A 17,680-nucleotide genomic window follows, 5' to 3' on the forward strand; every position below is an offset into this window, starting at 1 on the left:
GAGCCACCCTTTGCTGCAAGTGGGCAGGTGGAAATAAAAGGAAACCTACTTGAACAGAATGGCAATTGGTTCGCTCATCATTTGGGGAACTCAGAATCAACTGAGATGTGCACCAAGCTGGGAAAAGCAATTCCTTTCTAACTAAGCAGAATTAGCACTTGTATGAAATGTTAGTGAAAGCAGGTGACAGGAGACCTTTTCCGTCTGTGACTTGGAGGAGATTAGCACTTCTGTCTTGATCTCTGAGCTCTCTTTGAGCTATTTGCAGATACCAAAAACACTGCAATGGATAGTGCCAACTCTCAGTGAGTTGAAAAACCAGTTGCCCCTGGCCAAATAGTACAAGTGGCATTTATTTTCCATATTAGGAATCCAGATTCTATAAAGTTTACATCTGTATCTTCTCAGTCAGCTGTAAGAATCTCACAGCATGGAGCTGGAGAATTTTTGAATTCCATACTGGAAGAATATGGACCCACTGTAACATATAATGTGTCCATTTCCAAGACAGTGTGAATTGGCAACATGGGTGGGCAAAGAACCCTGTCACAGACTGAATTGTGTCCCTCCAAAATTCATAAATTAAAAGTCCTAGCTCTTAGTCCTCTGAATGTAACTGAATTCATAAACAGTGTTTTTAAAGAGGTAAATAGCTTAAACATGGCGTTTTTAGGGTGGGCTCTAATTCAGTGTGATGGTATCATCAGAGGAAACCAGGAGCTCACATAGTGCACTGGAGTTAGGTCACACCTACATTCTATGTGAGCACTGACTCAAGTGAGGGTACTCTACCTGTGACCCAGCCCCCTGATGATGCTCCTAGGAAGGCAGTGCGAAATACTCCTGGCTTTGGCTTGGCCTAGCCTGGGCCATTGCAGCCATTTAGAGAGTGCACCAACATTTGAAAGATCATCTTTCTTTCTCTCTCTTTCTGTAACTTGGCCTTTCAAAAAAATCCATCTTTTTTTTTTTTTTTATTTAAAGAAGTAGAAATCTGGACACAGGTTGGGATGGAAGAAAGCCTCTGCGGAAACACAGGAAGATGGCAGCCTACAGGCCAAGAAGAGAATGTTCAAAAGGATACAACCCTGCTGACACCTTGATCTTGGACTTTTGGCCTCCAGATTGTAAGGAAAGAAATTTGTTATTTAAGCATTCCAGCCTGTGGTGTTTTGTTATGGCAATGACATGCAACTATTACAAACTCTGATTGTAGGAGAAGCTGTTAAACCTTATGAGACCATCTAGGTCTGTCTGCAATGAAGGCTGCTTCCCATGGTTAAGATGAAGTGCTCCTTTCAGTAATTTCTCAGAGGAAATCAGTCTGAGAGGCATGGTGTCCTCCACTTAGTTCAGAGGCCCCTGGAGTAGTGAGAGGAAAGAGGGTAGCACATGACAGGAAGGAACATCCCCTTCTGCTTTACCACAAAAGCTATCTATATAGTTCATTGCAGAAATAGTAGAAAATATTCACACAGATGAGGAAAATGAAGAAGCAAAATGTAATTGTGGTCTTACCATGTGGAAGAAACTGCATATACCTTGTGAAAATCCTTCCCAACTTTTCCCAAGAACACGTGGATTGATTTTTTTTGTGATCATCTTCTCATATCAGTAATTTTAAACTTACTTATAGTGTTATTTCTATGGTCTCATACTATTTTATGACATTAATGATAATTCAGGAATGGAATTGGTGGGTGAAATGTGTCTAGGCTTAGGTATATGTAAAGACTTTGTTCAATTTTGTCCTCTAGAAGAGACATACACATTTACAAGTACATTTAGTGAGACTATTTTAAGCGCAAAATAAAACTCTGCCAATAGTTAATCTAGACTTGGTACTTAACCTCGCTCAGTTGAATTCTTATGGAGGAGAGTATAGAAACCAGAGGACACCTTAAATCAGTGCCACCAGTGGTTCAGGACACTGCAAGTAGCTTGTTGGTGGAGCATGTAGAGCTGGGGTACAGACATCTCCTGCCTTAGCAGAGTGATTGCTGAGGGGAAACATGAAGAGCCTGCTCTACAGCCGAGATGAGAGCTGCATGCATTGCCAGGAGGGACCACACTGAGTCAGCAACTCCAGGCCTACTTGGATAGTATGAACCCACACGACTACGGAGAATAAACTGTGAAAGGGGACCTTGCATTGCTCTTGAGAGTGGAAGAACTATCTCTAAGGATCTCTGAGTAAGCTGGTGGGGACTTGGTGCTGAGGCTCTGGGGTCTTTACTGCAGTCTGAAATCACTGTGCCTATGACCTTGGGTTGTTCATTTTATCCCTTGGGCTTTCAGGGCCTGGGAACAGATGGGTTATTCTAGAGAAGGAGAACAGAAGGACTTGATAGCCTTTGCAGTTTTCATGCCTTAATGGAAGAGGCTATTTGATTTTGGTTCCTTGCCCGGTAATAATAGATCCCAGGGGGCATACTAAAAGGAATGCCAAGCTAATCTTAAATGAAAAATAAAATGTTTTCTTTTATAAACATGAAAATTATGTGGCATTCAATAAAGTGTGTTGGCAAGTACACTTCTGCTATATAATCTTATACATAAAATAGGTTAAATCCTCTTGGGAGAAGAACTTGAATTTCACTTATCATGGGGAGACTTCAAAGGAAATTTCAGCAGGACTCTCTAGGAAAGACAAGCAGTGGTGTGATTTCGAGGTGGATTGAGCATTGGGAAAAGGAAAGAGCAATTCATCACTAACCATGAAGCTGTTCTCAGCCTGAGGATGGTGTCTGAGGCAGTCACAGAGAACCTGGCTGCGCTTGTATGATAATACACATCAGTAGCCATATTGATTTTGACACAGACCTCATCTGAGAAATAAATATGCTGTGGTTGTGAGCGAGAAATTTGTTACCTTTGTTTGTCTTCCCTGAAATGTAGATTTAATGGCTAACATTGCTTCCAGAAGCATGTTCTGTGCCTCTTCTCAAGGCAATGGATAGATTCCCAAGAAAACAATCCTTTCTCTGGCATAGCTCCCGTCAGTCTTCAAGCAGTGACATAGATAATTAATTCCTTCACAGTCTCACTACAGCCTACTACATTTAAAACGGTTACAGAAAAACAGGGCTTACCGTCTATCACTGGCTTTGGCTGAGAACTCTTGATGCGCAGTGAGGGCCGGAAACGGGTGCGGTCATTGAAGCTCCAGCTCTTCTGCACCTTGGTGGGGCTGCCCTCTGCTGTGATGTCAGTGCTTGGGGACCTCCTGTCACCTACTGAAGCTTGTCTGCTTTTAATACTCTGGCCCCTTGGGCTAGCCATGCGCACTCGCTCCTTAAAACTTAGCTTCTGACTGTGGAGAACAGAGGCATGATTAATCCATTTCAAGCAATTTCTTGCATTCCACTAGGATAAATAAGTTGATGAAATTCTGTATGGTCACATATTTCAAAAGACAAAATGTTTTCAGCAAATAGGAGCATAGCAGTGTAATTTGACCTTGATGAAAATTCGAGCTTTAATTTCTGTGTTTGCATTCATTTGAGATAAGTTTCATTCTACGTGTAGACACACCCTCCTTGGTTTTTATCACAGAAAATACTGAGACCAAGTGCAGCAGTTTATACACAATTAAATAGGCAATACAAAGAACTGGTTTGAAATTCACATTGAAAACTAATGAATGATTTTTAACTTTAACCTCAACTTTCCAGATTCTTTTTTTTTTTAACTTTTTCCATTTTTTATTATATTTTTGGCAATCTTTACATAATTAGGGTAAAAAGGTTCAAGGGCCAGATTCTTTTTTCAAGGTACTTTTTTGTTTTTGACTTGGGAGTGTATCTCTTTGTAATTTTTAAACATTTCTATAGGAAAATAGGGATGACAGTTACAGATATATCTACATTCAACATGCATTTTGTATTTCAGGCAAGATTATGATATCAACAAATTCATGCAACCTCATAGCAGTTGCTAGCACTGCATATATATTAAACATACAACACACAACACTACATTTCTTTTATGCTTACATTCACTTTTGCGAGACAAAAATCATACAAGGTAGAATGGCTCCAACATATAATGAATGTGGTGAGTGGTTAACAGAATGAAATGTTAATGTTCACTCTACAACTTCCTGATACTAAACAGGCTTTTGATTTGCTGTGGCAGCTACTGGCAAACTATATTTGTTTAGACTTTCGGCTCTTTGATGTTGGCTAGGATTAAGTAGTTGCGGGCTGATAAAGAAAGCATGAGCAACCACCACAAAATCCAAAGTGTGTCTTTACACTTTGCCAATTAGAGGATGTGGTGTTGACAAGCTGGGAAAGAGAAGACTGGAATAAAACAGACATGGCTTTCGTGAGCCTCATCTCCAACACGGGGACAAAGATAGCCACACAGCTAAGAAACTTTTGTGGGAATCAAACAAATCTTCAAAAACTTTGTAGCCACTCTTAGCCTTCTCTCATTTATAAAGTACCATGCTGTTCATTAGAAGCAATGTGAAAGGTCAGGACTCCGCTGGGCCTGAAGAAACAAGGGGGCAATGAGTCCAGGTGGAGTCCCTTGCAGCGGTTACTCTGGGTCATGCTGAAGCCTTTGTGGGGGTGAAGTCAGTGTACTAATGGATAAGGATTATCTGAGATGAAGTGGAGGCTTCGCCTTTTCCACTTACCGCAGTGTCCACTGTCCCCAACTGCAGCATGCCAACAGCAAATGTGTTTAGTGCATATGTGTTTTGTAGCTAACAAGAGACAGTAACATTTATTTTTCCATGCCTAATTGCTTAACAAATGATATTCTAAAAAGGCACCACGCTTTGTGTTTACATGAAAACAAAAATAAACATGAACTATGGTGGTCAGAGTGCTGGTAACAATCAATGAGTTGGCCATGCAACTGACAGCTCCCTTTGTGGAATGCAGTCACAGCTTCATACGGCATGACTAGCTGAAGGCACATGCAAAGGTCAGGTGGGGCCGTTTGGTGATGAGGTCAGGGGATGCAAGATTTCTTTACAACAGTTCCATCAGTTGACAGATTTATTTACACTTGACAAATACATGATTAAATGATAGGTTATTTTAAACAAGCATAATAAAAACATCATAAAACAGCATAGGTTCCCCAATGTCATCAAAAGCCTTCAATTACAAAAAAACCAAAGAGATAGTGCCTAAAATAGCCACTTTCTTAGGCTTTTTTTTTTAAACTGTAGAAGTTTCAAATTTCACTTTGGATTTGATACATCTATTTCATAATTTGGATTTATGATGATCTAGTTCAGTAAATATATACTTACTTCTGTACCTTTATTCAGTTTAATGAATGACTCAAGTTGACACAGCCATCATTGCAAGCATCCTCACTAAACCTTATCTTATCTATTATCTTTCCTAGAAATAACAGATGCTAATTAGCATAGATGGTTGGGTTTATTCATTATCACATTATTTTCACAAATTTCTAAAATAAGTCTTTCTAATGCCAACTAAATAAATGGGAAACTGATAAAAACATCATAAACCCATTTAATATAAACTTCATTGTTCCTTTCATAGATTTCAGTAAAAAATATCAAAAATTAAACTATCAGCATCAAATTTACCGTGGTTTATTAACAGTAGCAAAATGTTTAAAAATGGCTTCTGTAATAAGATTTTAAAAAGTGCCGTATGAAATATTGGACAATACCTCTGATTTAATGGAAACCAGGAATAATATTCTCTGAGTCTCAATATTATTTAAAGCACTTAAAACTTGATATAAATAAATTCTAGATACCATTTCTCCTTTGTTCTAGAGTATGTGACTATTTGCTAACATCTAATATTTTGAAAATGACCAAGAGTCATTTAAAAAGAGACTCTGCACAAGATCCAAAACAATGTTATGTTTTCACTTTAAATTCTATAAAAGTTAGGAATATGATCTTATTCCAGAACTTCTTAACACTAGGCAAACAAGTTTTTTCCAAACCAAAGATCTGTTTTTGCATCTTTTATAAAAAGATTTTTTTTGTTGTGGTTGTTGCTGTTGAAATTTTTCTACTTCCTTTTGCCTTTGGAAATCCATTTGATTGAATGAGTATCAGATTCCGCGGCTGTTACTGAAAACACATTGATTAAAGATACAGACTTTTCATTGGTAAAGTTTTCATTATTTCCATGCTTTTTTGATCATATCTACACACAGGATTTTTTGAGAAAGATTTATGTAAAATGATTTTCATGAAGAATGTCAAGAATTATGCCCAGGAGATCAAACAATGAGGTGCCTCTTCAAAAAAAGCAGATAAGGTGGCTGTGGCCACTGGTGGAAACATCCTTTTTAACCTGCAGGCTCATGTTCTCAGCAGAGGACCATGCTCAACCTCTGGGAGGGGAATTCTTCCTTCTCTAGAAGCACTTGCACAAAGTATTCAGATAGCCCAGCATGCAGTCTACTACTGAATGCTCCATGCCAGGCAACTGTGAGGCACATAACCCCACAGTAATCCTCTAGGATTTAGAAGGCTGCAGCTATTGTTATATTTAATTAGGATTTTAGCCCTTCGTAGGACAAGCACTCTGCAAATTCTCATCTCAGTATGGCAACCAAACAATCCAGTGCGTGCAGCAGCTTAGCAGTTGTCCAACCACAAGGAGGCACCAGGAGGCCGACTGCCAATGCTCCACAGGCCCTGGCCTGTTTGTCCTGGTGGTGGATAGTTATCAAAGCAGGCAACAAGCAATAAAGGTAAATGACAAGCAGGTTGAAAACCTCATTCAAGAAGTCCCTAGGAAGAGTGAGTCTCTGAACAGGGCTCAGGTGGGGTGGCGGTGTAACCTGGTCATGCACCTGAGGTTAGTTGGCATTCTCAAGTCTCATGTCAATAGCCGGGATGCTGGGTACCTCTGCTTCCTTGAGGTGTACATTCTGAAGAGCTTCTGCTTATTACTACAGAACTTACTAGGAGTGAGGGAAATAGAGCAGCACATTACTAAGCATTTCACCACTAGGAAAGTGCTTAGGGATTCTGTTCTCTCTTTAAAAAAAAAAGCCATTTGGCTTTATTGTTTTTCATACCTAAGTACATGGACTACTTAAGTAGTGAGTATTAACTGTGCTGCTTGAAATATATCCAGTGTCTTAATGACTAGATTGAAGTAATTAAGTTTGAAATAGACATTACCAATGATTGCAATCTACGTGTTAGCATCTGTTTCACTTGAAAATGGGCTATAAATATTTTAGATTACATCAACTTCTGTAATAAATATCAACAAAACATGTTGTGAATGAGGAATAAAATTTTTCAAACCTTTCAAGAATGAATATTACATCAACTAAGTAAATAATAATTGCTTTGAAGTTCAAGAAATAAGTTTTTGCTTTGTTTAAAACATGTAGCTATGATTAATACAGGCAATCCATCGTCAGAATACATGTTCAAATAATAAAAAACAGAAGATGATCTCTATGTTGCTAGCATGTAAACAGAATTCTTAAATCATTTCTGTTACTTAAGTTCATGAGGTATTTAAGTCCTCTGTCAATAAAGGTGAACAAAGGAGACACCATTTTGAAAAGACTGTTTATGAAATACATTAACATTTTGCCAACAAGAATGCAAGTTTAGAATTTTGCGAAAGAGATAAATTCCAGTCTCACTAAGTTGAACAACACATTCAATCATTCATTGTGCACAGAAGAAAGAACAGGAAAATGATGGAAGAACAGAAGCGCAGAGTCTCTTCCATTCGTGCTCTAATTTTCTCTACCTTGAGTCACACACTGCCACAAAATCCAGTGAAACTTATGTGTAGGCATGGTCCAGACAAAGCACCCAATTTTAACATCATGATGAGATATCACCTACGACTGAACTTGTAAAACATGAGTCTTTATACAGTGTCCTAAGTACCTGTTAAATTAATGTTAGATGGCTTACTATCTAAAAATGTGTGAGAGCATTCTACTAGTGCTGCTTAGCAACGAAGCAGGTATGTGACTCACATACCTGCTGATTAAGAATTTAGGGTAAGCAGTGGCAATGAGATTTATGGATAATCCCCAGACCTTAGATGATATGATTTGCTCTCGTAACCACAGAAACTTAGAAGGAGGTAAAAACTTTCTTGTATCTCACTGAGAAACTATTTGATGATCTGGTCAAGGAGGAAGAAAGGAGGATAACAAATGACCCCAAAGCGAGAATATTGAACTAATCTGGACGAATAGGTTCACAGGTAAATTTCAATCCCCGAAAATGATAATTTATAGCAAATCAGAGGAAAAAATGTTCAACTTTAAATATGAATTGGAAACATGATTTAGTCAAATGTTTGATAAAATAAACACATGTACCCCCACATTGTGAGATAAGGGCAGTTTTATTGGGAAGACAGAAGAAAAGAAATGAGCAACTAAGTGATGTAAAAAAATTATATTTATGGTATAAGCAGGGGAAGAACAGAGCAGGTCCAGTGAGACTAATGGTAATTTGTATCTGACTCTATACAGAAAGCCTAAGGAATATTTTTTTTCTACCACTGCTTAATGGAATTATATTAAAAAGTTATTTCTGAGGCTGACAATTTGTTTTTTTTTAGGAATACTTCTCAATCTGTCACAAACAATATATTTTTCCTTAGTCCAAGACATAATGGGTGAATTTTCTGTAAACATAGCCTAACTTCAGTAAGAAAGACAGAATCTCTTTCAACAAGAACATTCCAAAGCAGGAACATAGTTATTAAATGGTTGACCTCAGTAGAGAAAAGCGTCTTTGTGTACAGCCCAGTCCCCTCTCTCAGGGAGAGCTCCAGGCATTCCAGAAGGATGTTGGCTGCTCTATTGGACTCATCTACACTTGAAGTACCTGCAGTTTTTGACACATAGGAGGAACACGAGGAAGGACTCAGAATTTTCTGTTCAGCTAGATAGCTGAAACTTTGGCTCCTACTTGGGCTCAGGTGTGTTTAGTTTGCCTGTGGCCCCAGAGGCAGTAAATGACTGCGATTGGGTATTGTTGTTCGTTTATTCGAAATGGGGTCAAGCATTAATTAACCATATTCGAGACCCAGAGCTGAACTTCTCTAAGAACTCTTGTTGTAAAAGGATTTTGCTTCGTGCATATTTGGCTTGGGTAAGGGCAAAGACGTTATTAGAATATGGTACAGTTGTCATTGCTATTACAATGGTTTTGCTGCATTCATTATGTAGTATTATAAATTCCTTTGCCTGTGGAGCACAATAAGATGAGGAGGACTTCACAATGTACATTTTTAATGTGTCAAGAAAAATTTTTGAATGGGAATTTTAGTTTATTTCCTTCAGATTATTGCAATGTCTTACATTGCCTCTTTTTTGAAGTTTTCTTTTCCCTTTTGTATTAGTTTCTTAGCTTTTCATATAAACTACTTGAGGCCAGGGACATTTTATTGCTCTCTTCATGAACACATCTTCTGCCGTAGATTTACATAGGGAGATGTGATAGGTAATTGTGAGGGACAGGATCCTTAATTGTATGAAGCGTGAGGCAAGAAATAAAAAATTGGGGTGAAGCAACAGTTCTTGTTTCAGGTAATTTTTCTTAAATGTGCAAAGACCACAGAGAAGCAAGAACTTTCTATGTGTGATTCTCTAGGTTATTAATTCAGTTCAGCGATTCTGTCTATTCAAACCTATGAGTGAGTTATCTTGACAACTTCTATCACAACATATAGAATAGATGTAAATGTTTTATACAAAAGTGAACATGATGAAATTTCAAGAACTGGATTGGTGGTCTTCTGGAATTGTGTCAGCTTCCCGGGAGGTTTATTTTTTGAACTTGAGATAGGAGTTCCAAGAGTGACAGTTTTACTCTGTTTTTGTCTTGTGACACAATAACATAAAGAAAATACAGTCTCATTGCTTTCTTTTGAAGTGACTTTTCAATTAGGATTGCTACAGAGATCATGCTTATTCAAGCAGCTCTATATTCATGGATTACAAACTTCTTTTTTAAATGTCAATAGCTCCATTTGGGAAGGTGACACCAAGAAAGGTAATCTACTCTCAAATAGATCTGAATTTCATGCCCAGGATGGTCTCTGCTCTTCACATCTAGAAACAAATTATCCTTGAGATAAGTTGTAAATGGATAGCTCCTGAGACAAGAAAATCTTTTAAAATATTACCAGAGACTAAGACACAGCTTTGAAGTGCTGATATATTTTCTGTAGCTTTTTTCAAGTGAAGTTATCACAACAGAAGAATGATGAGTTCTGCATGAAATCTGACAAAAGGACCATACGATTAGAACAGGTCAGTCTACCTTTTCTGGTGTGTACACAAAAACTGTACTGAGTTCAATAGTGAGAATCTCTGGCCAGGAATCTGTCTAACGTGGAGAAAAGTAAATTTTTAGGCAATCAAAATCATTTGGTGATATCACCTAGGATATCTGATGCCCTATGCTCTGACTCTAAACTACCAAATAAGAGAGGGTCTTTAATGCTACCCCATGTAAGCTTATCTTCCCAGAAGAAGTGCTTGATGTTATATATTCCATAGCTCTCATCAAAGGTTGATCCATTCCTGTTTTGGTAGGAATTTTTTAAACTGTTAATGTAATGCAGAAATGGGTAACTTAGAGCCTCATCAGTCAAAGTGAACTTTACAAATTAATTTCAGCACTATAAAAACATGTTCTTTTTTAAAAAAAGATCTACTTATTTTCATTGGAAAGTCAGATATACAGAGAGGAGGAGAGACAGAGAGGAAGATCTTCTGTCCATCGATTCACTCCCCAAGTGGCCACAATGGCCGGAGCTGCACTGATCTGAAGCCAGGAGCCTCCTCCAGGTCTCTCACGTGGGTGCAGAGGACCAAGGCTTAGGTTCATCCTCAACTGCTTTTCCAGGGCACAAGCAGGGAGCTCGATGGGAAATGGGGCTGCTGGGATTAGAACTGGCGCCTGTACGGGAACCCTGGGCACGTGCAAGGCAGGGACTTTAGCGGCTAAGTTACCATGAAACATATTTGAATGAATGTCATGATTATAATAGCACTAAGCTACAGGAAGAATCCAGGTGGATACTTCAGCTTCCTCTACTGAAACAAGGATCAAGGATAGGAAAGAAAAAGCCACTGGTGTCTCCTTCCTTCCTTCCTTCCTTCCTTCCTTCCTTCCTTCCTTCCTTCCTTCCTTCCTTCCTTCCCTCCTTCCTCCCTTCTTTCCTGGCATCTGTTATTCTCGTACTAGTTCTGCTTCTGCCATTTCCTACACCATCAGTGCAACGTTGCACTGGGCCTTCTCCTACCAAACTTTTTTTGAAAATCCAGAAACCAACCTGACAACTCACTAACTGAGTTAAAATTTTTCTTCTGCCTTCTATTCTCTCTGGGTTTATCTAGCTGCCCACGATTGAGCTGACAAAGCACGTACAGAAAGCTACAAAAGAGTGTGATGCTGACCAATTAGGAGTAGTTTGGGGAAGGATATTTTCTCCCTAACTTACAGAGGGGGTGGAACCATCCCAGACAGATAGTGTTTACCTTCTCTACACAGTATTACACACACACACACACACACACAACTGTAGCATTACCTATAAAAAGGGACTCTAATGAAAGGAAGTGTATCCTAGACTATTGTTGGGGCACATAAAATTCAGGGAAACATTTTCTTTCACTTTCTAGATTACTGTTTAGAATACTGTGGTAAGATATCTTTCTGGAAAAATGGCAGCAAAGAATGATCATAATTATTTTTGTGCCCAGAATGTTTTGTGTCCTGCAGATTGTAAAAAGTAGAGAGTGAGTTAGCGAAAGATGCATCTGCTCCCAAGAAAGGGATGGTTAAATCAATAAAAGGAGCAACCTTTTCAGGCAATCTTGTGAAAGGTCACTTTTAATCATCTTGTATTTGTTGATCGATCTTACTCACATGAGACACATTTAAACATCTGTTAGGCATCAGATTTATAAACAAATGTGTAGCAAAAGAGAAATCACAAACCTGCTTGATGCTTCCCCTTGTTCTTTCCTTCAGGTGTGTGCAGACAGAAGAGAAATGATGATAAACCAATGAATACATTTATAGGACTTGATAATGGCCAAATTGGAGATTGGCAAAGCACATACCTTAAGTAACCCTTTTCATGCAGGATCTACAAAGGCAATATTATTTATAATCAAATGCAATCAACTTTCTATCATATGTTCTTTGTAGTACCTTAAGGTAGAACAAAATTTATTTGGCAAAGCTAAATGCTGCCTCTATATATCCCAGATTCATGATCAGGAAAACTTATGTATGATTATGAAAGTGATTCTGATGCTACCAGCATGAACAAGGGCTCTCAGAATATTACCAGTTACAATTTAGGTGTCATCTGTGTGATTTCTGCAGACTTCTGGGTTTCTAAATTTAGGTTCAATAACTTGAGACTGTGGTCTTATACTTCAGTGGGCAGAGTTGTTTTGGGGAGTGTTATATAAAGTGTGAATTCATAAGGTACGCAGAATATCAATCACAGTACTTCTGGTCTACTGATGGATGACATTTTTAATCACACGTTTTTGCAGGTTTAGGTTTAGATGACATGGTGTAGAACCCTTACACTCAGCAAAGGAGTTCTGTGTCTGTGGGAAGACACCTTATTTTCTTGTGGGTCTTGCTCTTCTTATGAAGAAATTAAAGGCATTGGATCAGATAGTCTTTAAATTTTGAATTCTTAAGGTATCGTATGCTATACTCAGAGACAGATAATTCCCTGTAGGTTTGCAATATACCTGATTCCTTCCCTAAAATAACATTTATCTGCATTTCACCCTTTGCATCGATTCTCTTTAAGAAGAAAATAAAGTATTTCCCTCTATAAATCTTTGCTATTAAAACAAAACATTAAAATAGCAATCAATAAGAACTTTAATGTTTATGATGGTACTTCAAGAAGTTGATGAAAACTGCTTGCTTTAAAATTCCATTTCCAGGAACTTTTGACGCATTCTCAGAGTAGGAGTTAACCAGACCAGAAAATACAGTTAAAAAAAATCACAGAGATGCATCCCAGGCAGGTTTGACTGGGTAAGGCATGCCCTTTCCCCTGGGATTCTTTTCCATGCACAGTTGTTTCTTAGATCTTTCTTCTTCCTTCTGCTTGGGATGAGTTTGTGGAGTCAAACCATCTATCCTTTTTTCTTTCTTTCTTTCTTTTTTTTTTTTTTTACTTGAGGGGGAGAACATGTGGATGCAGGGGTACCAAGGACTTCAGCTATCCTCTGATGCCTTGTGGGAGCACTGGCAGGGAGTTGGATAAAAAGCAGAATATCTAGGACCCAAACCAGCAGCCAAATGGGATGCTTGTGTTGTAGACAGAGGTTTAATTTGCTATGGGACAACACTGTCCCTCTCCAGCCCCACTATATCTTCAAAACTGTGGGGAAGCAGTACGGGACTGAGAATTTTTTAAAATATATTTTTATTTTGAATTTTGAGTTGTGTGGTACAATTTTGTATAGGCTGGGATTCTCCCCCAAACTGCCACCCACCGTCAGGTTTTTCACATTTTGTTACAATATTGTAGGAATCATAATTCTATCAAGGACTGATGTTTTTGATGATAATAATGCCACTGATAGTAATGTGATTGGTAATAAGATTTAAAATTATAACCCTGATGCTCGATAAATTCCTTCCCTATTTTACTTTACCACTTTGGTTCTTATTGACATCTAATAATTCTACATTTGTTTATTTACACTGTCAGTATACTCTGAATATATACTTTCTGAGGTTCTAACATTCTGCCCCCCCAGACTGTCACAACCCTAGTGCCTGCAACATTACCTTGCCCACTGAACAATAATGTTCAGTTGATTTATTGACTGTATAGGAATGGATGATTTTTTCCCTTCAGAAATTAATAAACTTTAAATACTATTAGATATTATTATTGATATTAAATGCTATTTAAGGAAATATGAAGGCACTTTGAAAAATTATGGAAAATGGAATTAGAAAAATTTATTGTGGTGCAAAAATATGAAATCCATGGAGTTTTTTTTCATAATTTACATTCCCATAAAAATTTAAGATTTCATTTGAACGTAAAAACTTTTGGCCTATTTCTCACTGTATCGCTGTGCACTCAATAAGCCAGCTAATTATACATGTAAAAATATCCCTCTAAGACATGGTAAATTATTCCTACAAAATTACAAACTTGATTAAAGAAAGTTTGCTTTCTAAAGCAGAGGTTCCAAACTGAGCTTCAGGGAGTCCTCGGATTCATTAAAATTATGAATTTTGACTTTTTGTGCATTCAGTATTATTCTTGGGAAAAAGTACACAATGTCCACCACATTCTCATTGACTCGTGAGGTCCAACAACAACAATTAAGAACTACTGTTGTTTGAAGGAATGAAGTATCCCTGGAAGGAGAGGAATTAGGACATGTACATTCCTATGAACTTTACTAGTGACTGCTCTGTCATTTTGGATGAATAATTGTTGTTCAGTAAATGAGCTGATACTGAGAGGTTAATGAGGCTGCAGGCAAAGAAGTGTGAGTAGGATGGTTAATAGGCATAGTAGAACAGGATGAAGACAGGTGTTTGCATAAGTCTTCCTCCACCTTCGCCCCCACTTAAAATGGGGGAAAATATGAGAGAAAAAGACTTTATGTAAGTGCAGTAATAGATGGTATACTTGGAAAATTTGACTCATCGTTAGTTTTTCTAGGCTTCAGAATGAGTTTTAGTTCTAACACTGCAACAAGAAGGAAGCCAAATAATCACACATGACAACAGACTGCTCCCTTACATTACTGGAGAATCCTCTATGGGTCTTTTAACCTGATTCCATTGTATTTACATATCAAACCTCATGAAGAACAGCCATACAATTTCTATGTAATTCTCATTTTTGATTCATACTCCCAAGGAAGAGATACAGAAGAGTATTTCCTTTTTTTATTGTTTTTTAATAACTTTGAAAGTTCCTAATATTTTTAACATGATTTTAACTAAATTTCTACTTCTAAGTGAAAAGAGGATTTTAATCCACACACTCAAGAGTAGTCATGCCTACATCTATGTTTTCTCTAAATCCTGTGTGTGAATATCTGTTTCAGGTGCTAAGAGTGTTTAGCCACTAACCTGCAGGAGACACGTTTTGAGGGAATCATCTTGCCCAACTCTTGCTCTTTTCTTTGTGAATGGGAAAACTGAGACAGGTTGACAGGGAAATAATTTAAGAAATCCTGTTAGTGACTAATAGATTGCTACTTCCCATCAGTGTACATTTTAATGCTTTTATGATCTCTATTAAAATGGCAATGCCAAGGAACAAATCTTGGAGATTTCTCCATCTGATATCTCTTTCAAAAACAATTATGTGGTCTTTCCCTAGCATCTCGAATTTGAGTCAGCGATTAGGGTTAGGTTTTTTGTGTTTTTTTTTCTTTTTTTCTTGAGGGGGCTATAGCTGGTGTTTTAAAACATTAAGTCAGATAAGCAAAATAACTTTTGAACAATCTGAACAACTGATTTCTAATCAAGCATGAGAAAGCCTTTCTCATGACTTGGTTGGGTATTTCAATGAGCACTTTTTAAAAAAAGATTTATTTATTTTTATTGGAAAGGCAGATATACAGAGAGAGGAGGAGAGACAGAGAGGAAGATCTTCTGTCAGATGATTCACTCCCCAAATGGCCACAATGGCTGGAGCTGAGCCAATCCCAAGCCAGGAGCCAGGAGCCTCTTCCGGGTCTCCCACATGGGTGCAGGGTCCCGAGGCTTTGGGCTGTCCTCAACTGCTTTCCCAGGGCACAAGCTGGGAGCTGGATGGGAAGCGGGGCATTGGGATTAGAGCTGGCACCCATATGGGATCCCGGGACGTTCCAGGTGAGGACTTTAACCGCTACGCTAGTGCACCGGGCCCAATGAGCACTTTTTAAATTAAAAGATGATTATGACTTAACATGTGCTCTGTTAGTTGAACTAGGAGTCCAGGATTCTAGCATTATTGGCCTTAAATATATTTAAAAATCACTATAGTAATCATTAGCACTGCTCATAATTTTTCTGGTTTTCCTGTCCTTTTATACACATGATATAACTGCACTTCATCTTTCCCTTTGAATTTTAGGCATGATTAGGTGTTTCGTTTTGCCCGGAGAAATGTTCATGGGAATGACATTACTTTAAAATTGTGAATGCTAATTTCAAATTCTGATCTGATTTATCTCATTGTCTCATTTAAGTTGCAATCTTATTAGGGCCCTGATTCTTTATTAGCTATTACAAGTGAAGGCTTAGAAATGCCAGAGTGGATTCAGATGAGAAATAATTTTGATAATTTAAATTTGCAAAGCCATATGAAGGTATGCAAAAAAGCTCACGGAAAATGGAATTGAAAAGTAAGTTTATTTATACAAAAATTTGGGATCCATTCATAAATTTTTCCTAAAATCACGTTTCATTAAATTTTTGAAGATCCCTCTTATTGCTCTCAAAACTCTCATCAGGTGATGAGTAGGGAATTCAAAAAATTCTTTTGAAAAATTTGAAGATTGTTCATTTTCTTTGTAAGTAAAAGGATGAAATATTAGAAATGGATATAGAATAGTGGAAAGAAATCTCAGTAACTGTTTACATTCCCAGCAATACTAATCAGGAGCAGGGGAGGGAGTGAAGTGTGACCATCTTTTTGGAATTGTACCTATGGAATGCATAAAATCTATTACCTTTACATTAATATTTTTAAAAAGTGTACATTATTTTAACCTTTAATCCCGGTCTATGGATGGCGAGGAATGATGCTAAATCCGTTAGGCATCATGCTTGGGTTGCTATTAAACCGGTTTGACTCTCTCCAGGAGCAAAGAAGAACTGGACAAGTCAAACATCAACACGTGTGTGTGTGTTTGTGCACATTTGTTGAATAAATTTGAAAAGACTAAACTACAGCACTAGCTGTTACACGGATACCTACTTGGTAGGGCTGCAGGTGTGCAAAGCCTTCAAGTGGGGCTTCCAGGTTGCAATGGAAACAGATTTCTCGTCAGCTGCATAGCTACGCCAAACACACTGCACGTGGCATGCATGGGCACATGGAAGAGAAAAGAGCAGGAGACAGAATGAAAAGGAGGAGATGATTAAGTAACTACACACTAGGAATCTTTCCTTTGTCATACTCAGTCCTGATAAATGTCCGAAGGAGGAAGATGACTACTTTGATATTTTCAGCTGGCTGTTAAATATATGCTGTCACAATAAAAATCAATCAGAATTGCCTTTCATGGGTACCAACAAATGCACTGTAATGCCATTTTTGAATTGGTTTTGTAAAAATACTATATTATCTGGAACAAATACGAACTGCTTCAACATATTTTTGCTGAAGATACTGGTTAGGTAAACTACATGAATGTAAACAAATATTCCAAGCATTAACCTTTACTCGCACTTTTCTAAGATTGAGGACTACTGAAAATCCACTATGTAAGTCAGAAAACTGACTAATAACCCGATGACCTCCAGGCTATATCAATGATTTAATCAGCAGAATTCCTAAAATTGAACTTTGCAATACTTCCAATGCTGAAAAGGAACAAAGAGATAATAAGAAACAGAGCTAAAAACAAGACGGAGGAAAATAGATTGTCTAGGAATATAAGTGGGTCGCACCTGAAGTATTAATCCTCTGATCTAAGGATATGTGTATAGCTCTTT

General features: G+C 37.8%; 1 protein-coding gene across 1 annotated transcript in view; it reads right to left on the bottom strand.

Annotated features, from left to right (window-relative positions):
* KCNQ5 (potassium voltage-gated channel subfamily Q member 5) overlaps nt 1-17,680 on the bottom strand; it is a 558,133-nt gene that overhangs the window by 52,143 nt on the left and 488,310 nt on the right. Inside the window, exons 8-9 of the mRNA XM_004580459.2 lie at nt 16,941-17,035; nt 3,093-3,313 (exon numbers count right to left, since the gene is read on the bottom strand). Of these exons, the coding sequence (XP_004580516.2) occupies nt 3,093-3,313; nt 16,941-17,035 (316 nt within the window). The remainder of the gene's footprint in view (nt 1-3,092; nt 3,314-16,940; nt 17,036-17,680) is intronic.

This window comes from Ochotona princeps, chromosome 1, assembly GCF_030435755.1.
Source record: "Ochotona princeps isolate mOchPri1 chromosome 1, mOchPri1.hap1, whole genome shotgun sequence".
NCBI lineage: Eukaryota > Metazoa > Chordata > Mammalia > Lagomorpha > Ochotonidae > Ochotona > Ochotona princeps.